The sequence below is a fragment of the Chroicocephalus ridibundus genome, chromosome 15 (genome assembly GCF_963924245.1).
Source record: "Chroicocephalus ridibundus chromosome 15, bChrRid1.1, whole genome shotgun sequence".
In the NCBI taxonomy this organism is placed as follows: Eukaryota; Metazoa; Chordata; class Aves; order Charadriiformes; family Laridae; genus Chroicocephalus; species Chroicocephalus ridibundus.
In genome coordinates this window covers 6,332,793-6,355,546 of record NC_086298.1, presented here as the reverse complement: position 1 = coordinate 6,355,546, position 22,754 = coordinate 6,332,793, and the positions used below count along the sequence as shown (strand labels likewise).

Genomic DNA, 22,754 nt, shown 5'->3' with positions numbered 1-22,754 from the left:
AAATCCCACAGCTAGCAAGGTTATTTCTAACTGAGGCCAAATCCCACAGTGCACAAGGAAGGCAAGCAGGACAGACTAAAGATAATGGCTAGGTCCAACAAAAAATTCAGATTATAAGGCAACAGTATGGCAATAAGGCAGATCCAAGGTCAAGCAGAGATCATAGAATCATAGGGTTGGAAGGGACTTCTGGAGATCATCTAGTCCAACCCCCTGCGTCATCTTAGAGCAGGTGGCACAGGAACATGTCCAGGTGGGTTTGGAATGTCTCCAGAGACAGAGACTCCACCACCTCTCTGGGCAGCCTGTGCCAGGGCTCTGCCACCCTCAAAGTAAAGAAGTTCCTCCTCATGTTTAGGTGAAACTTCCTATGCTCAAGTTTGTGCCCATTACCTCTTGTCCTGTTGCCAGGGACCACTGAAAAGAGCCTGGCCCCATCCTCCTGACACCCACCCTTTAAGTGTTTATAAGCATTGATAAGATCCCCCCTCAGTCGTCTTTTTTCCAGACTGAAGAGACCCAAGTCCCTCAGCCTTTCTCCATAAAAGAGGTGTTCCAGTCCCCTCAGCATCTTGGTAGCCCTTTGCTGCACCCTCTCCAGCAGTTCCCTGGCCTTCTGGAACCAGGGAGCCCAGAACTGGACACAGTACTCCAGATGCAGCCTCACCAAGGCAGAGTAGAGGGGGAGGATGACCTCCCTCCACCTGCTGGCCACACTCTTCTTGATGCACCCCAGGATGCCATTGGCCTTTTTGGCCACAAGGGCACATTGCTGGCTCATGGTCATCCTGTTGTCCACCAGGACTCCCAGGTCTCTTTCCACCGAGCTGCTCTCCAGCAGGTCAGCCCCAACCTGTACTGGTGCAGGGGGTTATTCCTGCCCAGGTGCAGCACCCTACGCTTGCTCTTGTTGAATTTCATCAGGCTCCTCTCTGCCCAGATCTCCAACCTGTCTAGGTCTCTCTATATGATAGCACAGCCTTCCAGTGCATCAGCCACCCCCCAGATACCAACCTGCAGGCCCAGATTAGGACCAGGGCTAGTGATTTCCAGGCACATCTACAGCAATAAGACAGACCAAGGAGTCAGCCTACAAGTTCAACTTGGAATCAAGGATACCATGGGCATGTAGGTTGGCAACTGAACTAGAGACTTTTCCATAATTCATCAGGGACTGATGGCCCCGGGCTGATCTTAAATAGAGCTCCTTGGCCCATAGGTGTGGGGAGATGCCCCAGGTGAGGCTGGTCATAGCCATTAAGGGTTATTAGTACAGCTGTTAAATTCTGTGAGATGATTGCAGTAATGTACCTGGGTAATCTTCCTCTGTATAGAAATTAGAACTGTGTGGGTGAACTTCAGGTTACAGCAACCTCTGGAAAAAGGACAATTTTCTTCTTATGGTTCCTCAAACAAAGCTTCAAAGATCCTCATGGTCTGAAGTTTCCTGAGCATCAGCTCTGACCCAGGGAGGAAGGCGACACCATTCTTTAAGTCTCTGATGTTCTTCACTGTTCTTTTTGCGGTGACCTCTAATAAGCAGCAGCTATCAACTTCTGAAGGAAAAAAACAATATTTTTTCTCCAGGTTTCTTCAACACAAATTATCAGAATGGCTGCACAGATACTCAAAGACTTTTGTCCACTGTCTATATTGAGTTTCTTAAGCTTGTTTCTTGAGATTTGCTAGGCAATTTGCTGAGAGCAAAAAATAGCATTGACAGCCCCCAAAACAGCCCACGTATGCCCTACAATGGTCTTACCCATACAGATGGAGCAGCTCTCTACTCTTCCTTCACCTGCACACTAGTGACTTTTTCACAACATTTTCCTTGGGCATCTTCACTAATACAGTGAGCCAAATTCACACCTCAGCATGGTTGTTCCAGTTTCTCTGTACACCCAGGTACGTATTTCTGCATGGATTACATTTGACAGACATCTATGAAATCTTCCTTAGAATCATTATAACTAAAAAGTTGCTGTTTAAAACAAAATATACAGCTCAAAATCTGTTGCAATTTTTTGTTATTCCTTTCCCCCACCACCCCCAGCTCTCTCTGAGCTGTGAACAAGAGTGCTGGGTAGCACGAACTGCGAGGTGTGTGAAATGCAGCATTCTCCATCCTCCTGAGTCACCGCTAGCCATCAGCTTCTTTTCTGAACACTTGTTTTCAGTGCTATGATTTCAAATAACATATGGCCTCACGTTATATTCTTATTAAAACCCTAGCCCTTTTAAAAGCCTACAGTCAAACAGTTGGCTCTTTACTGCAGACAAATGATTTTTAAAAAGAAAACCTAAGTACATAAAGTGAAGCATTTGTTTGTATTTCTGTAAAACAAACACAGCAACATGTACTGTTTTTCAGCCATAAACAGAAATTGATGTATTTTTCATCCATGTTTGAATGAAGATGAAGCAGCAGAAGCTCAGTAGTGTTTTTGGAAGCCTCCAGTTTAATCATACCAAGTATTTATTGTATTCTGGCAGTTCCACGAGTGTTGTCCTGGCACAAAGCCCTCCCATACAGGTGTACCACCCAACTGCAACAGTACTGTGATCAAACTGTATGGGTATAAAGACCAAACTGTGCAGATGTAGCAACCAAGCCATGTGGGTAGATTGACCAAACAGATGTAGTAACCAAACCATACAGGTACATTGACCGAATCATACCTGTACGTTGACTGCACTGCATAGGTACAGTGACCAAAACCTGCAGGGATAGTGACCAAGCTGTACAGGCTCATGGACAGGTATAGAATCATAGAACCATAGAATGGTTTGGGTTGGAAAGGACCTTAAAGATTGTCTAGTTCCAACCCTCTGCCCTGGGCTAGACCTGGGCTCCAAGCCCCGTCCAACCTGGCCTTGAACCCCTCCAGGGATGGAGCATCCACAGCTTCTCTGGGCAACCTGGGCCAGGGGCTCACCACCTTCAGAGTGAAAAATTTCTTCCCGATATCCAATCTAAATCTCCCCTCTTCCATTTTGAAGCCATTACCCCTTGTTCTATCACTACATGCCCTTGTAAAAAGTCCCTGAAGCGGGCAGGTACACCTACCGACAGAACCATGAGGCATGATGACTGGGCCACACAGGTACACCGGCTGGGCCGTGGCGGTGTGTCAACCCACCATGGCACCCCACAGCCCCCGAGGCCTGGGGACAGCTTGTGCAGCTCTGATTTCGGGGCATCGAGCTGGCCCGTTCCCGGGCCAACAACCCCCTGAAGCCACCCCTGGCCTCGGAGGCAGGTATGTGCTGTGTGTGTGAGGGCTTTGTCCCCCTTTCATCGTCCCCCCTCAGCCCGCCCGGACTACATCTCCCAGCGTGCAGCGCGGCGCCGGCGCCCTTAAGGCCCCCTGGCGGCGGCGCGCGGCGCACTGCAGGCGCGGCGGGGCGGGCTGAGGCGAGCCGAGACCGGGCGGCGTCGAGCGGGGCGAGGGGCGCGGGCTGGTGCCGGTGCCCACCAGCCCGGGGCGGCGAGACCCGGGCTACCCGCCGGTGAGGGCGCGGGATAAGGGGTTTGTAGTTTTGAGCTCGCCCGTGAGAGGAGCCGGTGCCGCGCCGCAGCCATGGGGAACCGCGGGATGGAGGACCTCATCCCGCTGGTCAACCGGCTGCAGGACGCCTTCGCCGCCATCGGGCAGAACGCCAACCTCGACCTGCCCCAGATCGCCGTGGTGGGGGGGCAGAGCGCCGGCAAGAGCTCCGTGCTGGAGAATTTCGTCGGGAGGTGAGGAAAGAGGTTGGGGGGGAGGGAGGGTGGTGGTGGTGGTCCCTGGGGAGCCCCGCCGCAGGCAGGGCTGAGGGGGTACGGGCAGGGAGGGCGGGATGCCCGGGGCGTCGAGGTGTAGGGACAGTGGTGGCGGGGGGTCCGGGCATCGCGGTGCGGAGCCGGCGGGGTGCCCGGGGCATCGCGGCTCCCCACCAGCGCCGTGCTGGATGCATGTGCAGCGCAGGAGCCGGGGCAGCGCCGCAGGACGCCCGGGCGCTGCGGTGCAGGGGCAGGGAAGGGCGGAGAGGAGGTTTCCCCTCCTCGGCGGTGGTGGGGGGGAAGCATCTCCGCAGCAGGGTCCCCGCCTTTGTCGCACCTTTGGGACCAGTGGGAGCTCCCCCCCCGCCCCGTTATTTCCCCCCTCCCCTGGCTGTTACATAACGGGGGACACACACTGAGATGTCAGCGGGGACCGTCCCCTCCCCTGCTCGGTGCCCCCCTCAGCGGGGCTCCCGGGGATGGATGTTGTCGCTGGTGTGTGTGTGTGTGGGGTATTTAAGTTTAATCTGCTCCGTCCCCCTCCCCCAGCGCTGCCTCGCTGTCCTCCATAGCGGATGCCATGTCAGGAGCTCCGGGGAGGCTATGGGAAGGACGGGGTTATCTCTCTCCTATATGCTCAAATCCCCGGGTGCTACCATTTTGTGACAGGCAATATACTGATGCCTTCCCTTCATGTGACCTTCGCATTCATCATCTGCAACTTGAGTAAACTGCAGACTGTGCTGCCTGGTTATCTGCTCCAGCGTAGACACACAACACCTGGGGAGGGGGAGGTGTTCTTCAGCTGGCCTCGTTAATTAATTGTAATCAGTGATATACAGGTTTTAGCTATCAAGGTGGGGGTTTTTTTATGCTATGAGAAGTGTGCAAGTTGCTGGTGGCTTATCTTAAAAGCAGTCGCTGCTGTCATACCTGGTCAGATGCTTGTGTGGGTTTTTCTCTTCCAGCAAACTGCATTTCTGACATCTACTGGATGTCGTTCCCCCACCCCCACTTTTTCTTTTAATCTATTTGCTGCTGGATGGCTTATAAAGCTTTCCTACTCTTGGAAGGGTCTGCGGTGTGTATGAATTGCTTGTTTAGCTGTGCATAGCCCCGGATTTTGGACTTGTGCAAAGGTAGCCTTGAGCAGCGAGTGCAGGGTGTGCTGTGTGTACTAGGAAGAAGGTGCAAAGAAAGCATAGTTGGAATAAGGTTGTTTTCCCCTCCGTTTGCTATAGATACACATTCAAAGAGTTTGGGATCCTTTCTAGCGAACTTCCAACAGTCCAGCAATCCCCCCAGGGATGCTGGGAATCATGCCAAGGGAAGGACATTGCAGGAACACATTTTACTGAGCCTCAGGTCATAGACCAAGATCCACTCGTTTGTCCATGGATACAGGAAGAAAATAACAATTACTACCACCAAAATGAATTGTATCTTTCTAAAAAGGGGAAAATAGGGCTTCTGAAATACGTGAGCAAAACAGGTTCACCTGTTGGCTCTGCTGTTTTCATGCTTTCTAAGTACTGTCAGCCCAACCTTGTAAATCCTTTTTAGAGGATCTATGCAGTCAATGCTGCAGTGGCGTAATATATAACGTCTGGCTGTTTGTCGGAGGACAGTCAGTGTATCGGGGTACACTGCCCCTTTCTTTTAGACTGAGCAAACGGAAGGGGCTATGTTAATCCTTGGTGTGTCTCCACTGGCACCAGTTGAGATCTAGAGATTTTATCTGCCTGGTGGAGAGCAAATGAATTAAATTGTTTTCTATCTCTCTTTGATGACCCCTGTCCCAGGAGAACTTGTAACCTCACTGTGTCCCATCAGCTGCCTCTCTAGCAGCAAGTTATAGTGCCATAGCTTTTAGAAAATGAAATAATGAAGGGTCCCCTGGGCAGCAGCTGAGAGACCTATCTGTAGAAAAGCATTTAGAGGAAATAATTGGAGTAGAAATGGAAAATATGTCAAAGGGAAGAGGTCTTTCTCCATTTGATACCCTTGAGTGCTGGTTAGTTTAGAGACTGGTAATGTGAGACATCATACCACAGAATGTATGTGTACATGCTGCAAAACCCAATCCTATTAAAATAAGGTTGGGGCCTTGCTTTAATGTATAGTCTGTTTTTTTTTTGTGTGAGTATTGAAAACTGTGATAAGAAGCTGTGGAAATAGTATCCAGAATAAGCGTGTCTCCTCAATGTGATTGTGATAGGGGCTGTTTTCTTGTCTGAATAGGCATAAGAAGAAATTGTGTGTAGACCTACTGTGTACAAATACAATTACTGCTGTAGTGTGGACATGACATATGTCACTGCTTCAGCTTGATACCAGGATGGTGGTGCAGCTATTGCTCAGCAGCTGCTCGCTGCACAGTGAATGTGAGTGCTGATGAGTTTCTCTTGGAGTGGATGGAAATCTGTGCAAGAACAAATGCTGATGCAGTTGGTACTGACTGATGTGCTTGATGGGGACACTTCAGCAGTGGGACTGGAGGCCCTGCCAGGGCTGGTTTCCCTGCTCTGTACCTGTGGGGCTACTTTCAGGTTGTCATCACTGCATGATCACATAGCAGGGCAGCAGGCTTGCCCCTGATGCCTGTGGCTATGCAGGACTTCAGTCTAGGGCTGCTGCTGGCACCTTGCAGTAGCACCAAATCCCATGCATGCTGGAAACCTTGAAGCACAGAGTGATGCTGACTGCAATCAATGTTTAGTTACATGTCTCACCAAACAAATATTATTTTTCCTCCTGAATGCAGTGGCTTACTAGCTGCTGCTAATTATTCTTCCAGTGTCGCTTACTCTGCCGTTAACAGATTATCCAACAGTGCAGAGCCTGTATTTATGATACCAGATGTCAGTGTGGCTGCTATGTGTGCTTTTGCTGCCGGAGACTCAGCGTGGTGACTAGGATACTGGCTGATGGTGTAAAATCACTGAAGAGATGAGAGAAGCCATGTAGAAGCCAGACAGGTGACACATCTCTTCATAGACTGGTTTGTTCTGGGCCCCAGAACTGGAAGGAAGGTTAATCGGGTCAGCTCCGGGCATTTCCTGTTTATGTGGTTATGGGCTCGTAGGATAACTCAGGTTGGAAGTAACCTCAGGGGTCATTTAGTCCATTCTTATGGTGGTGTTACTTCCTTGCTGCCACCTTTGTTAAATTAGAAGGCCTTAGAGCAGGCAGCAGTACCAGCAAAATTGGTCTGATAAAAAGAACAAAGCATGTGGTATGTACTAATTTGACTTGAGAGACCCCAAAGGGCCCATAAGCGGGGATGTACAAGACAGCCCACAAAGCTGTTTGTAAAACCATTCATGTTCATGCCACTCTTATTCTGCCATGTGAAAATAACAAATATAAGTGTGGTTTTTTATAAAAATCCTAAGATCTCAGAGCACTGTTACACAAATCTTTTGGATTTGTAGGAGTATTACTGTTATCTGTGTGTTACAAACGGAAAAACTGAAAGCACTGGGCTGTATTCAGATGGCTGCATAAATGTCTGTGCCTTGTGTTCTTGTCTGATCCAAGGCAGCGTGCTGCTCAGCCCTGCTAGGGCAGCTGCATTGCTCTTCATGGAGAAAACAAGACACCTCTGACTTCTGGAGAACAGATGGCTTAAGGGGGCTGCTGAGGAGGCGATGACTAAGGACTGGGAACAGTAGGTGGAAGGACTTGAATGGAGGTGAAACCATCTTGTTTATGATCAAGGAAACTAAGCAGTGCCAAAGTTGTGGGAAGTGAATTAGGGTTTACTTGACTCCAGACCTGAGCATTACCCCAAAAGCATCCTCTCTTGGGGGCTTTTATATCCCAAACCAAACAGAGGCACTTAGCCTTAGCAGTAGCAGTCTGTTACCAGGGTCTGATGGTATATGCTGAATTAGCTGATTTTTTTTGTATGTTGCCTGGAATGAAATTTGAGGCAGGCATGGACCTAAACTCAACCATGTTGGGCTAGCTTTGCATCTCCTGGAAAACTGAAATTTCATCATGGGTAGAAGAGCAGGATAAATGCAGCATTGGAATGCTTGTGGCAGTGGTAAGGATAAGTACCTATTAAGCTTGGTACTTGTGCTACAGTAACTGCCTTGACAAAACCAGGCAAGGGCCAGGCAGCACGTGCTGCAGCTGTGTCTCTGCCTTGCACTGTCACATACTGGAAGTCCAAAGCTAGATCTTGAAGCTACAAGATTTAGTTTGGCTTCAGGTATAACTTTGAGAAGCGACTTAATATCTTCATATCTCAACCTTCCCCAGCCATTTAGAGATAAATACTTAAACCCCCAAGGTATGATGAAGGAATGCCTTCTTTGATAATATATACTTTGCTTTGTTATGGGAAGCTTTTCTGGCAAAATACCTTCAGAGGCCGACAGCAGTATTAAGCAATTATCTAGAATTGAAAGATCCTATAGGGATGCATACAGAGATGCAGATACTTAGCCTGTTCAGATACTGCAGGAAAACTGTTTTGTTAACAATCTTTGTGCTTTTAAGTTGTTTGGGCTTCTGCTGTAATATGTGCTTTGTAAGCTTGAGTGCTGTGAAGAGAACTGAGGGCTTAAATCTTCTAAAAATCATAGCTATGTTATGTATAGATTGAGGATGTCTGCTGTGCTGGGCAATGCTGAGCATCAATGTGGTACTTTAGCAGTGGATTTAAATTTAAACAAGAAAATACACACATTAACTTGCTCTGCTCTGGCCACAAAAGGGGACCTTAAATATGATTCTTCTATTTCTTATTTTGTTTTTGTTCTGCTTGGAGATACTTACATGCCCAGAGTGCTGGCAGAGAGAGTAATTGCAAGTCATGGACCCAGACCCTTAATTGCTGTATGATAAATACATCTGTGAACTGACCAAATGCTGTTCTGTGTTGGCAGGTTAAAGATATAGGCATTGCTTGGGAGCTGACTTATTTAGGGTTGCAGAGGATGGTGCAAGAGCCAGGAGCAGGATTTGGCTGTTTAGAGAAATAAATAGTGGTCAAACAATAGTCCTTCAAATGGCAGCAAGCCTTTAGTCTTCAGCGAAGAAAATACCTATTTTCATCTCTGATTAATTGTTCAAGGAAGAAAATATGGAGCACTGGGGGAAATAGCTAATGTGTAACAGTAGACTGCAAGACAAAATTATTTAACGTAAGAGAAATCTGTACAGCTCTCAGCAAACACTTGTGGGAGGAGGAACGCTAGGAGGAGATACGTAATTAAGTTAAGACATAACATGGATGGCTGTAAGCGGGGGGAAAAAGTGCATGAATCTCAGTGTTTGTAATGCAACAGCAGTGTCTGCCTGTATTTGTTCTCTGACTGCTTGCTTTAATGATATAGGTGTTGGCTCAAACAAATACAAGTCTAATATGTTTTCTACTTCCTGCAGCAGTTAGATGCGAGATGTTAAATTTCACTGTCTGACTGTATTCTTCAGCTTAACTCTTTAGTGATGATCTCATACTTCTGGTAACTGCCCACTAGCCTTACATGTGCTCAGAAAAGAGATCCTTATGGCATGTCTCGGATCATATCAGAATTTACCCGGGGAAAGGAAGCCAGCTGTGTCTCCAGTTTGGAAGCTGATGCTCAGTATTGTGCAAGTTAAGGCTTGCCTGGACCTACTGGTGTGTGAAAATGACAGGTTGTCTTGTCATTGCTGGAAGTCATCACCTGATAGCTGGCAGACCAGGAGGATGCTGCCTTTGCTAGTGTGGACTCTTCCTTGTTACCATGATAATCCTAACGTTGGGAATCTTAAAGCATCTTGAGCTTCAATTAATCCTTACTGTACTTTGTGGTAGGTAAGTGTTGTGGGTTTTTTCTGTATTTGCTCTATAAACAGCATGCTGTGGCACAGGGCTGTAAAGGGTCTGCAAAACCAGCAGGGGAAAGGAAGTAAGAAGTTCTAAAAGCATTCCTCTATGCTAAAACTGTTACTGTTTTTTCAAAACTCCACATGCTTATAACTTTTCACACAGTCAAAAAAAAAAAAAAACAACCCCAAAAACCCGATGCAGAACAAAGGTAAACTGCTATTTTTAAAGGCTACTGATTGTTTTCAGAAGCCATGGTTCAATACATAGCTGGGGATGCCAAGTCAAGTCCTTGAACCTGACTTCTCCAGATGCTTCGAGTAGGCAGAACTCTGCTAGACTTAAATAGAAGGTGTGGGAGTCTGTCTGCAGCACCTCCTATCTGAGGCAGCTTCTGCAAATGTTATTCTAAGGCAGGAAGCTAATCCCCTTCCTGATCTGGTGAATTACTGAATGTCCCTACTTCGTGCTTAACTTCAAGTTTGAGCCTGTCTGTCCAAGTAGGAGTAATAATTCTTTTGAGTGAGGATTTCTTACCATCTTTAAGATAAACTTTTTTGTGGAGAAATGGAAGCAGCTGACAACTTCGTGTAAGTTATCAAGAAAACAGTTCTTGCTGTGTTCTTGCTACTGGAGTGAAACTTATTATGATGCCTTGAGCAACAGATTTATTAGACGAGAGCAAACCCATGTGTGCTCCACCCATGTGAGACAATACTCAGATTTTTGTTTCAGGCAGTGTATTTTAGTGGCAAAACCAGAAGATTTACTGAAGGAGTGGCAGGCAGTCACCTAGAACATATGGTGTTCAGCCTATACACCCAATGTAAAATTAGTTTTGAGGTGGCATCTGTGAAGGGAAATTTACTGGTAATATGCAGGGTAAACCTACTTCCTTGATATGCCACTAAAAAAAAAAACACCCAAAAAATTTTGGGTGTAATACTTTCCTTCTTAGGCTTTCAGATCTGTAACCATATGAGTCAGAGTACTGCTAGTTGGGAGGAGAGCTAAAACTAAATCTGGTCCAAAAAAAAAAAAAGAAGAAATCTAGTCATGCATGGTGAGAAAGTAGCTCACTAGTGGGACAGTCTCTCATTCCACTTGAATTTTTCTTTTCCTGCTCTCAGACCTGGTTTCGTACATTCTGATAGAGTGAAAGCTCAAGGTAAAGGAATATTGCCTCTAAGAGGCAGACAGGGATGTTCAGCCTTGAGATAAGAGTTCTGTTCTCAGCTCTGAAACTAAATTCTTGTGTGACTAACTTTTTTATAATTTTTTCTCCATCTGTAGAAAGGAGAGTCTGTTGGTGTCATGTCACGTAGGTGTATATCATTAATGGATGCTTGAAATAACACCAGGAAAGGCTAACCATAAAGTAGGAAGCTATTTTTCCTAACAATAAATTAAAACTCTGCAAGGGTGGTAGGGCGATGTCTGCCTGAGCCCTTTGAAAGACCTGCCTTCTCACCAGAAGTGGTGTGCTAAGAGCTTTAGCTGTTCACGCAGCCTCATCTGCCCAGTGTTGCTGGTTACTTAGGTCTGTCTGCAGAGAGGTCGGGACTGATGCAGCCACCTTTGGCTACTGGCATAGATCAGATACTGGATTTGAGGAGTCTCAGGGTATTCTTAGAAAGCCTTGGGACATGAGAGGCTGCACTAGATGAGCTGGTAGCACTTAAATTTTTGAGCACAGCCTTTCAGAGCAGGGATGGGTAGCACAAGCCTATAGAGGAATGAGCGCAGGGGTTTGTCCCTAGTGACTTTAAACACTCAGATGGTCTGGTCAGGTTTGGAGGTGATCAAACTGCAAGCAGAATTGGTTCTGAAAAGCTCCAAAAAGCTTTCTCTTTATTTACATATATCTGTGATCCTTCCAAAGCATGTATCATGCTATTTTTGAGTGACTTGATGGAGTTTAGTCATGAGAATTGGATGTCTTGCTCAGGACTAACTACTATAAATATTGGGGTGGCTATGAAGAGAGGACTGAGACAACATTTCAGTGTTTACTGAGGAGCAGGCAAGAATATGCATCAAAACATAGTGACTGGCAACTGAGAGCACAATTTAATGTTAGGTATTTAAACAATTATTTCAGATGACTCGTTGATGCTTTGTACTTATGTCCAGCTTTTTTTTTCCCCTCAAAGTCCTATTAATGAATACTTAAAGAAAAACTGAATGTAAAGTGGTTTAGTAATTTTTTTAAGCTGTTTTATATAGATGGGCAGACAGGATAATTAAGTTGCTGACGGCTGGTTCCTCTGTGACCTTCAAGCTTGTCACAGCTCCTAGGCTGGTGCTGGCTATAACATAACTTTTTTTCTTTCCTGCAAGACACAGTACAGGAAGTATGAACCCTGAGTCTGAAACCTAACAGTGTCTCTGTTCTCTGCCGTGTTAGATGCTCTGAAAGCTTTGGCAGACCCAGCCATGACCAAATGGAAGTGAGATGGTGTTTCAATCCCTGGTCACTAGCTTCTTGCAGTTCAGCTTTTGGAAGCATCTTGGAAGCAGACATTATGCAAGATCCTCAAGCTGTGGCTTGCTGACTGGAAGCAAACTTGCCAACTTCTGCCACTCTTCTGCAAGACTTGTGTGGCTTTTCTTAGAGCCCTGCACACAGCAGTTAAGCTAACAAGAAGAGCAGTGTAGCTTTTGTATTAAAAACATCAATTTCTAACATGGATGTTTGAGGGTACTCTTTTTTGCTTTAAAAGATACTGTTTCCCTAAGTGCTCCTGGAGAACAAGTATAAAGAATCACAAAACTTCTAAGGCCTGCATTGTGAAATCTTCTGTTCCTAAAAATCAGGGCTAAAATACTTCTGTTGCAGTCACAATGAACAATAAATTATACAAAATGAGGTTTGGAATAAACCCAGTTCCTCACTTGTGACTGAAATGCGAATTGAACTTGAGTCTCTGGGGGTGAAAATACTATTTTAATAATGTATTGCCTCAACAGTCCCTCTTAACACTCCCTTTCCTGTTTCTCATGGCTTTAGGTTGCGTTGTTGCAGCTGTGTTGAAGGGTGAAGAGTTAATGCTACTGCAACAAACATGGGAATTGCTGGGATCCTGTCTGACGCTGCTACGACTGTCATTTTGTGGCTGTGAAACAGTCTTGATGTAAGAGTGGCCAGTGTAGTAGTATATGGGATGCCTGAGAGGGGACAGAGCTGATATTAAACTGATACTGCTGTGGATTTTGGCTGAAGAGCCAGACAGTGTTGCTGTAATGCTGTATAAAAGCTGAGCGTAAACTGCAGCCGTATTTCAGAGTAGTTTTTCAGCTGCTCTTAGAGCCTTTCTCAAAGCATCATAGGCAGAAGTCTACAGAGATGCTGAGTAGTTGGTTCTCAACATCTGCAAATGTTTTTACAGCAGAGCTTCCTTACCCTGGAGAGTTGTAGGAAAAACTATTATTTTTGCTTTTTTTTTTTGAGAATGGAGATCCAGGGATGGGGGAGGCTGTACTGAATTTCTTAGAACAAGGAAAAGATTACCTAAAGGCAAAAACCTTGAAGTCTTTGTTCGGTTCCTCCTCTTTGCCTTCCTGCCACTCTTGTATGTGTAAACGCAGAGTAAGTTATGTAGGATCTGGCCCAGGGCTCTGACAACAAATTAATGGGCTGTTTCAGCTCTGAGAGCTCTTCCTCATCCAAGTAATTATAAACCTCTACAAACAGGGGCTTATAATGAAAATAACTGTCCATTTGCCACCTGCCTGCCAGCACAGGAACAATTCTCTGACAGTCGGGGAATACACCTGATGACCTGTTCAGAATTAATCCAGTAAAAACCAAAGCTCTAACCCCTGCTCATGATTTTCTCTCAACTTACACTGCTCTGGGTCAGGATGGGGCCCCTTGATTCTAATACACATGTTAGGTTTTCTCTCTTTCTGGCTGCTGTGATCTCTTGAGTAATCTCTGGTTATTTCTTAAGCTGATTGTGCTTTTACTTTTAATAGAAGCTCCTCTATGAATAGCTGGGAATTGCCTGAGCGTGGTGGTGGCCTTGAGAGGAGATCTGTCGCAGTGTCATAGTTATAGCTAGAGGTAAGGAGGAGATTGGTACATACCAAAATGTGGAATGCCCTCAGGGATTGGCGTGTGACGTGTCACACTGCAGAGCTGGTGCTGCAACTCCAGTGCTGAAACTCAGGTCACCTCTTCTACATTGGCACAGCTCTCAGTAGAGATCCCAGCAATATAGTTCTTCCCTCGGGGCTGTACTACTTTGATTTGATGTTTCAGTTCCTAGGCGTTACTCTCTGACACCTGTACATACAAGATGTGTTTGTTATGCCAGGCCTGCAAACTACCTGGCGCCCCAACCTCATCTTAGAGATGGAGGTCCATTTTCTGAATTAATTTGTATAGACTATTGAAAGAATGATATTTAAAGAATGCTTCCTGTAAAAGAACAAGTGAGGCACTGCATTAGCACTTGATATTTTCCCATCTTCTATTTGGATGAAGTTGAAGTCAAACTTGACACCTGAACAGGGAAAAGTAAATGTTATTAGAAATCAGTGTATTAGTTTGAAGAGGTGGGGGGAAGATACCAGGGGAAGGAATTTAGATAAACCCTTTACTTGTGGAAAATAAGGAAAGGAATGGAAGACCAGGAGACTCTGGTCTGTTTGTCCAGGTCACTATGCTGTGATTTTGCTGTAGATTCAGAGTGCCCATTAATAGGCAACACCAATTTTGATCCTCCTCTGCTTTTTGAATTTAAGTTCTAAAAGTTTTCCATGTAGACTTGGACTCCTTTAGAAATTCTGTGGATGTATATCTTTATATAAACCTGCCTTTTTGTAGCTTCCTATGGTCACTGCCCAAACTTGACCAGAGGAAAATGTCCTCTGGGACATGAGAAGTGTTGTCCCATTGGTTGGTCAAAAAGACTCTGGCAGACACACTGGAACCACCCAGGAGGTCATCTCTTTTGGGACCATTGATCCAGCTTTCATTCTGTTGTAGCCTGAAATGGAGCTGTCTTGTGTGGTTTTTGAAGAAGAGTTTAATGTCTCTGACTTTGCTCTGCACTAGAGATGTTAGCAGTTGGTCTGCTGTTTTTTCTTCGAGGGCTTAAGAAGCAGTGCCTCTGCACCATGTTTCCAGCCAGGGTGATCCTAATTATATCTGAAACTGCAGAGGTGCAGTGCATAGCAAGAAGCTTGGCACAGTTCCTGCATACTTCTCCAGGCAGAGAGGAGATATAAATTGGCATCTTAAATTCCCTCTGCAGATCAGCGGTGCATTTTGGACAGTTTGCTCAGGATGCCTGAGTGCGGCATAACTTTGTTACCCCACATAACTCTGTCCTTCCTGCCTGGCCTGTTGGAAAGGAAGCAGCCTACCTCCTTGTCCGCAACAAGCTCTGCCTCTTACCACTGACCCAAGATAAATTATCAGGGTACATGCATTCAATTTTATAAACTCACCCACCACCCATGTCTGGCCACTAATAGCTTGAGGTACCACCTCCTTTCCTCATACAGCTTCCGTTTGGGTCTGTATTAGTGGGCTCATCAAAGTGACTCTTGCTTTTTCCCATGAACTCTTTCAGTTGTCTGTACCCTTTACAGCATTCAGGCTCTGGGGAGACTGTCTCCTTTTCTAGCAGGCAGCACTGTCTGCAAGTGGAGGAAGTGTCATGCTGCAGTGATGAAATGTGCCTTGAGCTACGCTTGTTCTTCTCTTAGTCTTGCAGCAAATACCAGGACTCCAGAGGTGGTGGAGTTTTGACAAGAAATCTAAGATGACACTTACCATGAGTGTTTGGTATCTTTGGGTCTGCCATTGTACCTGGTTTCCTTCTCTGAATGAGAGAAGGGTGAAAAAGGGGATAAACCCCTTTTTATCCAAAGTCTCCATGTGACAAATAGCTTGAATATTAATTACTTCTGCACAGTCTAGTGGTGTCCCTGAACACAAGAGAGCCTTTACTGCTGGACAGCCTTTAGTCTAGACTCAGCTGCAGCCTGACTCCAGAGAGCTAGGACAGATTAAGACACTGGTGGTGGGAAATAGCAAGGTCAGCCTGTTGCTCATCGGTCTTAGCATACATTAATCCTAGGGTGTTATTGTGGCTGTGCTTTCCCGTCAGACACTTCTGTACCAGAGTTTTAGCGTACAGCTTGTCCTTTTGTTTTCTCCCAGCTCAAGTTGCAGGTGCTGTACAGGTCATGTTTTTCAGGACTGCCACTCTTCTGTTATGGCAAAGCCAAGATTTGTCAGTAGATTTGTTTGTGCCAAAGCAGAGCAGTGTTACTGCAGTATTATGACAGATCAGTGTGACTTGAGAAAGAGACAAGAAAAGATGCTGGGTCATGGCCACAAAAAACCTGTTTCTTTGCTACTGCCATCAGGACTGGACCAATCTGATGCTCTAGGATGTTGTTGATGCATGGTATTGTCCTCTTGGAGACTGCCTGAAGTTGCAGGGAGATTCTAGAGATAAAATCTACATGACATTTTTTTTGCCAGGGTATATATGCTTTGGAGGGAGCAAAAGGAAAACTTACTTTCATGCTATGATGATGAAAAGTCAAAAGGCAGACAGAAAAGTCTGGTTTACAGCTTTTGGGGTGGAGAATACATCATGCTGGTGCAATATTTCTTATACCTGTGGCTCTGGAGGTTTCCGGACCCAATAGTGCTGTGGCTGCTTTTCCCCCGAATCCTGGTATTGCTACCCAGATCTGGTGTTATGTTTGGTTTTGGGTTGGTTTGTTTTGTTGGTCTTTTTTTTTTTTTTTTAAATGAGTGAAATCAGCCTTGTTTTCTTTCTCCTAATGTTGTAATTCTTACAATCAAAGCTACATTTTCCACAAATATAATCCTTACTGCCACATCCGTTCAGGATACACCGGGCTGCTTATTCCCTTGAGTTCCTGATATTGTCATGTAGAATCAGTACTGTGTTATTCTTTACCTTGAATATCTCAAGGCAGCAAGCAAGATCCAGGACTTCATTTTCTATTACCCAAAAGATCCCAGAGGAAGCTGCACAGCAGCAGTGCTGCAATCTTCTCTCTCAAGACTCACTCCTTCCCCAGCGCCGCAGCCTAGAGTCAATGCGGCATTTGCTATAATGGGCAGTGACTTTTTGAGATCAGGCAATGCACTGTAGGCTGTACCACTCTCTAAATAATCCTCCACAGTAAAATGCAGAGTTCCAAACAAGAAAACCCCTTTACAGTTTTTACCTGCAAAAAACACAGAGGAAATTGGCTCACAAGGGCACTTGAGGTGTTGGGGTGCCCTGTTTTCCTTTCCCATCTGTGTTGTACGTCCTCACATATTCTGGGCTAACCCATCTGCAGGAAGAGAGCAGGGAGGCATCTGGCAGATAAGTCAACCCTCAAAATGGAGGAGGGGAAGGATATTCCTGATTAATTGTCTCACAGCAGGGGTGAACTGAAGCGAATGACATCTTGGGTGAGATGGTTGGTTTTGTATGCCAGGAGTACACCTTGTTTCTCCTGCAAACTCTTAACCTATAGCTGTAGACACTTGCTTAAAATCTCAGCCTCAGCAGCTTGGGCTGATGCACAGCAGTGAGGGATGCAGGAGCTGTGTGGACATCAAACTGATTTGTTTCTATGGAAACAAGTAGATTTCACTATGTTGTAGGGAAGTAGGAGGGGAATTATCCCCCTGGGCCTGGTTCGGCTCTCAGATTGCATTGGTTGCTGCACTGCAATTGTAGAGCAGCAGCCCATGAAGGGATTATCTATCTAGTCAGTGATCACAACCAGGGAGAGAAGCACGTGGATCCAATCTGCTCCCGTTGCAGGCTTCCTCAGCAGGGGTGACACAAGGCACTTGTTGTTGTGTGCCAGGATGCCCAGGGTCACAGCTCTTCATGGCACTTGAGAGTGAAGAATTAACCTTGATCACCCATAGCAGAGAGCAGGCCTGCATTACAGAGCAGGCAGCTGTGACTCCGTCTCCTGCACAGACTCTTCAGTTAGGATGGTTAAGGTGGTAAACTGTGCTCATACTCCTGCACTCCTTCTAGGCAAAAGCTGAGAACTGTTTGTGGTATCTGCAAGGGATGGGGGAAGCTGGGATCTTTCAGACAGGCTTCAAGTGTTGCTTGCTGATGAGATTATTGTATGCCCTGTTATATTTACTGTACTGCTTTCAGAAAGTTCCAGCACCTGAAGTCCTGTGACGGGGGTGGTGATTTTGAAACCTTTTTTCCTAAAAAGGAAGTTAATGTCATGATACCAGAGAAGAAATATAAAGCATGATTATGAACCACCACCAGCAGGTTCAAATAGGAACAGTACTTACTAAAGCACATATATTCCTAGTGGTCTGTAGTACTGAGTCTGTTTGAATGGACCTTGTGCAAGGTTCTAGTGCTGATCCTTCAAAAGGGACTGACCAACACCTCTGTATTTCAGACTCATGTCTTAAAGGTACTTGCCTATCTAGGCCCCAGCAATGACTCTGAGAGGGAAAGCTTAGATTTCTAGATAGAAGGAGAGCAGACCATGAAAAACTGCCAAAAATGGTAATGCCTGTGTGTTGGAGCCTCTTTCCAAGGTATTCCCTTGACTGTTCACTTCTTCCCCTTCTACAAATGTACCTGAGGAGCTGTGTAACCTTCTCTAATGGAGAGAAATTCCATTTGCTTGGCTGCTGTCTCACCTCCCTGTATATAAGGACTTCAGTACATGTTATGTTAACTGAATTACAGATGGAGTGCAGCTCTATAAGAAATTCTTGCTTTATGCTTTTTAATGCAGCCAGTGAGTTGATTGGATGTGGTAACCCTTGGTTATGGGTTTGCAGGGGTGCATCAGAAGAATGTAGCAACATCTCAGCCTTACTTTCAGGTCATCTAAAAATATATATGTAGTTCACCTCAAAAGTCAGGCCAGATCCTGCTGTAAGGTCTACCAAGCATAAAGTTAGGGTATACCGGCTTCCTTGGAATTACTGTAGACATACAGCAGCAGAAATCCCTGGGGCAAACTCTTGGCTGTGCCGGTTTACTTTGCGGGCTGGCAGGCCCTCAGGCCATTGAATATAAGTGTAATACTTAAAGTGTAAGAATGCTTCTGACCTCCTTGGATGTCTCTTGCCCTGTGGAAGCAGTACTGCCACGAAGCCCTGTATTTCTGCCTCAGATTAACTTGTGCACAGAGACGCTGGTGCAGCCATGACTTGGCATAATGCATACAGCTGTCTTCCAGGTTTTGATGTACCCCGAAGCTAGTGAAGTGTGAAACAGAAAAATCAGCCCAAAGGATTCACATCAAAATAGACAATAGAAAATTTTTTTATCTTATCCTGCTGTTTCCAGAGACCTGCCTAAAGGCATGTGCAGGAGAGGAGCTGAGTGAGTTACAAAGAAGGGAGATGTGGAAAGAGTAAATGAGAAAAGGCACTGACTGCGATGACTCCTGGGAACCAGTCTGGGCAGCCAGAGATAAGCCAGAAAAGCAGAATTTAGTGCACTCTGGAAGAGATTTAGTGCACTCTGGGAGGGGTAGGGAAGAGTGCTGTTTCTAAGCAAATGTTCGTGTAAAAATTGCTATGCACTTTCCTTTTTGCTTTAGCAGTGTCCATAAAGGTGTTGCAGGCTGAAGTCTGAACGTGGCCACTGCAGCTGAAGTATCAGTGATGTGAGAGAACGTTGCACAGGACCTATCCCCTCTCTAGTTGCCTGAGCCCCCTCAGCCCACGTTTGACTCAACAAATGTGTTCTGAGTGGGGAAAATGCATTTTTGATTAACACTTCTGGTGTTGAAGGCATGTGAGTCCTCCAAAAGACCCACAAGAGCACATAAATATGACAATGTTTCAGGAATAAAAGGCTTTATCCTGTTCCGTAGGAAAGAGAAGATCTATGCTCTACCAAAAATTACCAAGAAGGTGACAGAGGGGACAGTACTGGAGACTGTCACGTCTGTATATCTAGATCAGTGACCAAGTAATTGTGCTGTGTCCCATGACAAGAAGACAAGCCTTATGGCTGAGGTGGAAGCTCATTCAGCTGCAGTACCTCTATGGCACATAGTTTAGAAATAGATGATCTTTAAGGTCCCTTCCAACCTAAACCATTCTATGATTCTATGAAATGTCAGTGAAACAAACCCCACCATTATGCTTATTCACAAGGAACTGGATTTGACTTGCCAAACTTACTGTATGTAGGCTTTCAAACAGCCAGCCATGCAGTTTTCTATGGAGGTGGATTCTCTTGGAGAGGGCAGTCTCCTGAAAGGTTTCCTGTCTCTTTGGGAAAGCCTGTGGGGTCGTTATGGTTTTTGAAATGTTGCCTTTTTGCAGTAAATGTAGGTTTCTTATGTGGCTTTATTTACTTCATGTGTTAACTCTATGAATACACTAATATATTTTTTTCCTTACTTTGAATAAAGTAAGAGCACAGCATGGGAAAACGATGCAGGAGATCTCCAGAACACCACACATCCTGGTCAGTTGTAAAAGGGACAGAGGAAGCAAAACAGAGAAAGGTGATTCTTGTGGTGAGAATCATAATGTCAGTTCTGGAGCAGGATGTGTGCAGTGAACATGTAATACAACCTATTTCTTACACTTTTTTTCTTACAGTGAATTAGCATAGTCACTGTTCTTTCATGTTTGAAGACCACAGTGCCTCAGTCTTTGCATAAAGGCGTCTCAGACAGAATACCCCTCACACTTGCTGGGGACCTGTGCATCAACTGCAATGCTGTGCAAAGGGATAAAACTCAGACAGGGCAATAGGAGAAGGTGCAAACTTCAGAAGTAACTTTCTAGTTCATTATCTGTGCTCTCTTGACTCTTCTTTGCAAATTATCCAGTAGTAGGCTATAAACGGGTCCAGCTTACACTAGTGCTCATGCTTTGTGCTGCTCTGACAACACCTGTGAAGTTAGTAAGACAGTCTCCAGGAACTCACCTTACGTACAGCAAACTCCCAAACTGGAAGAGGTCTGCTTGGCCCTTTTGGGTTACTGATGTGGGGAGAAATGGCTAGGTGTTGGAGATGCTGTTTGAGTGCCAGAACTACTTAACAAAGCAATTGTAAGTGTTCCAAGTCAGCACAATAGTGTTAACCTCCCTTTGCGCTACTGTAAATAGGAATTCAAGGTACAAGGCAGTGGGATGCCTTCTCTTTAATTTTTTTGTTTCTGCTAATATGTATATTATGATGACACTCATGAACTATTGCCTGTCTTTATTTTTCACAATTGTATTCTTGAATAATGAATCTTTGTGCACAATAATATTGCCAGTATGCTGGAACACGGTGTACTTACAATAGGTCTTTATTTCTATATGTATCCATTGTGTGATCAGTATCAATTACACCCTGAGAAATGATATTATACCAAGTGCTTATGGAATTGCTCTCTTTCACTGTGGGTCAAGACTAGGCGCATTGTTGTGCAGTGGAGATTGGCAGATGAATGACACACATCCCACGGCTTAAACTTCTGAGTCTAAAAGTGCTAACCTTAATGGAAAAAAAAAATGTGGCTATCTAGGGATGAGACTTACCATGTGATTATGAGTCTGTAAGACTGGTGTCCGAGTTCACATGATGCAGCATGAAAGGAAGATGAAAGCTAAGGGCAGAGAAAAACAGTTAGAATAGCAGGTTGGTGGGTGCTTTTGTACGTAATGCACCTGCTTTTGAATGCTTGCTGTTCATGTTGGCCTGTCTGGCTCTTTTGTTAGAGAAGCGCTTTGGTTCAGGGAAGGTAAGAGCTCATAGAGGCCACAAAGTCAGCAGGAAATGGAAGTCTAAATCTGTAACGCAGCCTTCGTGTTAACCTACTGGGTGGCAGAGGAAGGAACAAAATTGTCCTTGTTCTTGCCCCATGCCTGAGTTAGGGAATTGCTTATGAATGTACTTGAAGGATCAGACCAGGAAGGTGCCTCTCAAGGGCAGTTCCTGCATCAGGCTTCTGCCTTCTGGTGGAACTAGATGATGTCTCTTATGAAGGAACACAGGCTTGAGTTAGTAACGAAGAAGTAGAAAGCTACTACTATTTTTGAGGTGTTTGTTTTAGCAGACAATAAGATTAATAGTAAATATTTTTAGCCTTCCAGGTATTCTGTGGCTAATGTGTTGGATAGGTGTCAGCCTGTGTTTTAAGGATTCATTTGAGACACATGAAGAATATGTTTGAAAACGTCTCACGTGCTGCGTGATGAAATGATGTTCAGGGAGATTTGTAAGCTGTTCATAGAATGCAGCCTGTATGAAGATGGGAGTGTTGCCAGTCAGTGCAATGATCAGAAGAGTCATATGTCAAAGGTACTGATACCCCTAGATGTCTTGTAATGCATTGTGCCACGATGACCTAATGAAGAACTCTTGATCTGGATGAGCGTGAATGATGAATGGTCAACTATAAGACTTGACAGATGAAATGAAGATACTTCTAAGCTTAAGCAGGAGCAGGTCCTAACTGTGTAACCAGATAGTAAAATCCATAGGGGCAGGAACTGTATTTCTTACTGTGTATTGGCATAGAGCTTTGTGCAGGTCTGACTGAATTACTGTCCCTGGGCACCACCAGAACACAGGAAATAACAAATACTTGATTTAAAAAACAGCCATGTGAAATTGTGGAGGCTGTGTAAATCTTAATTTTCTGAAACTAATATAATCCAAACTGGGGATTAATCACATCCCTTAATACTCTATTTGTCTGTAGCTGTTTAATAAGAAATCAAATTGAAATTAAATGATCAGATGGTGGTGTTCACTCTTCTGTTCGTTGGAACTACTTTTATATCTTCATAAGCTGCTGTTTTGGCTCTTTAATTGGGGCTTTGCCTTCTCTAGTGCATTCTAATCCAAGAATCTCAAAGGACTGACAAAAAATAAACTGCAAGGATGCTGTATTGGTAGACTAGGCCTAGATTCATATTTCAAAGCCCTCTACAAACAGCTTTGCAAGCCTTCCAGCTTCCCTGGAGGGAGGGGAAGTAGGTGGTGGTAGAAGCATTTGGTCTGTCTTCCATTTAGAACAGGAGTTGGTACCATGGACTTGGTTCTCCTGTTGACTGCCAATGACTTCTGTTGCAATGTCAGCAAAGACTAAAATCATGCATGAAAAAGCTTTGACTCAAAGTCCTTTCAGAAATACAGATTACCAGTGGATGGAGAAGGTGTA

General features: G+C 45.0%; 1 protein-coding gene across 17 annotated transcripts in view; it reads left to right on the top strand.

Moving 5' to 3' along the window:
- Positions 1-3,380: 3,380 nt before the first annotated feature.
- The window catches only part of DNM1 (dynamin 1), a 69,416-nt gene continuing 50,042 nt past the window's right edge, over positions 3,381-22,754 (top strand). For all 17 annotated transcript variants that reach the window (XR_010073358.1, XR_010073359.1, XR_010073357.1 and 14 more), the window contains exon 1: positions 3,381-3,742. Coding sequence is in view for 10 of the 17 variants with exons in the window: in XM_063352675.1 (XP_063208745.1) it covers positions 3,582-3,742 (161 nt within the window). In the remaining 7 variants the exon portion in view is untranslated. The remainder of the gene's footprint in view (positions 3,743-22,754) is intronic.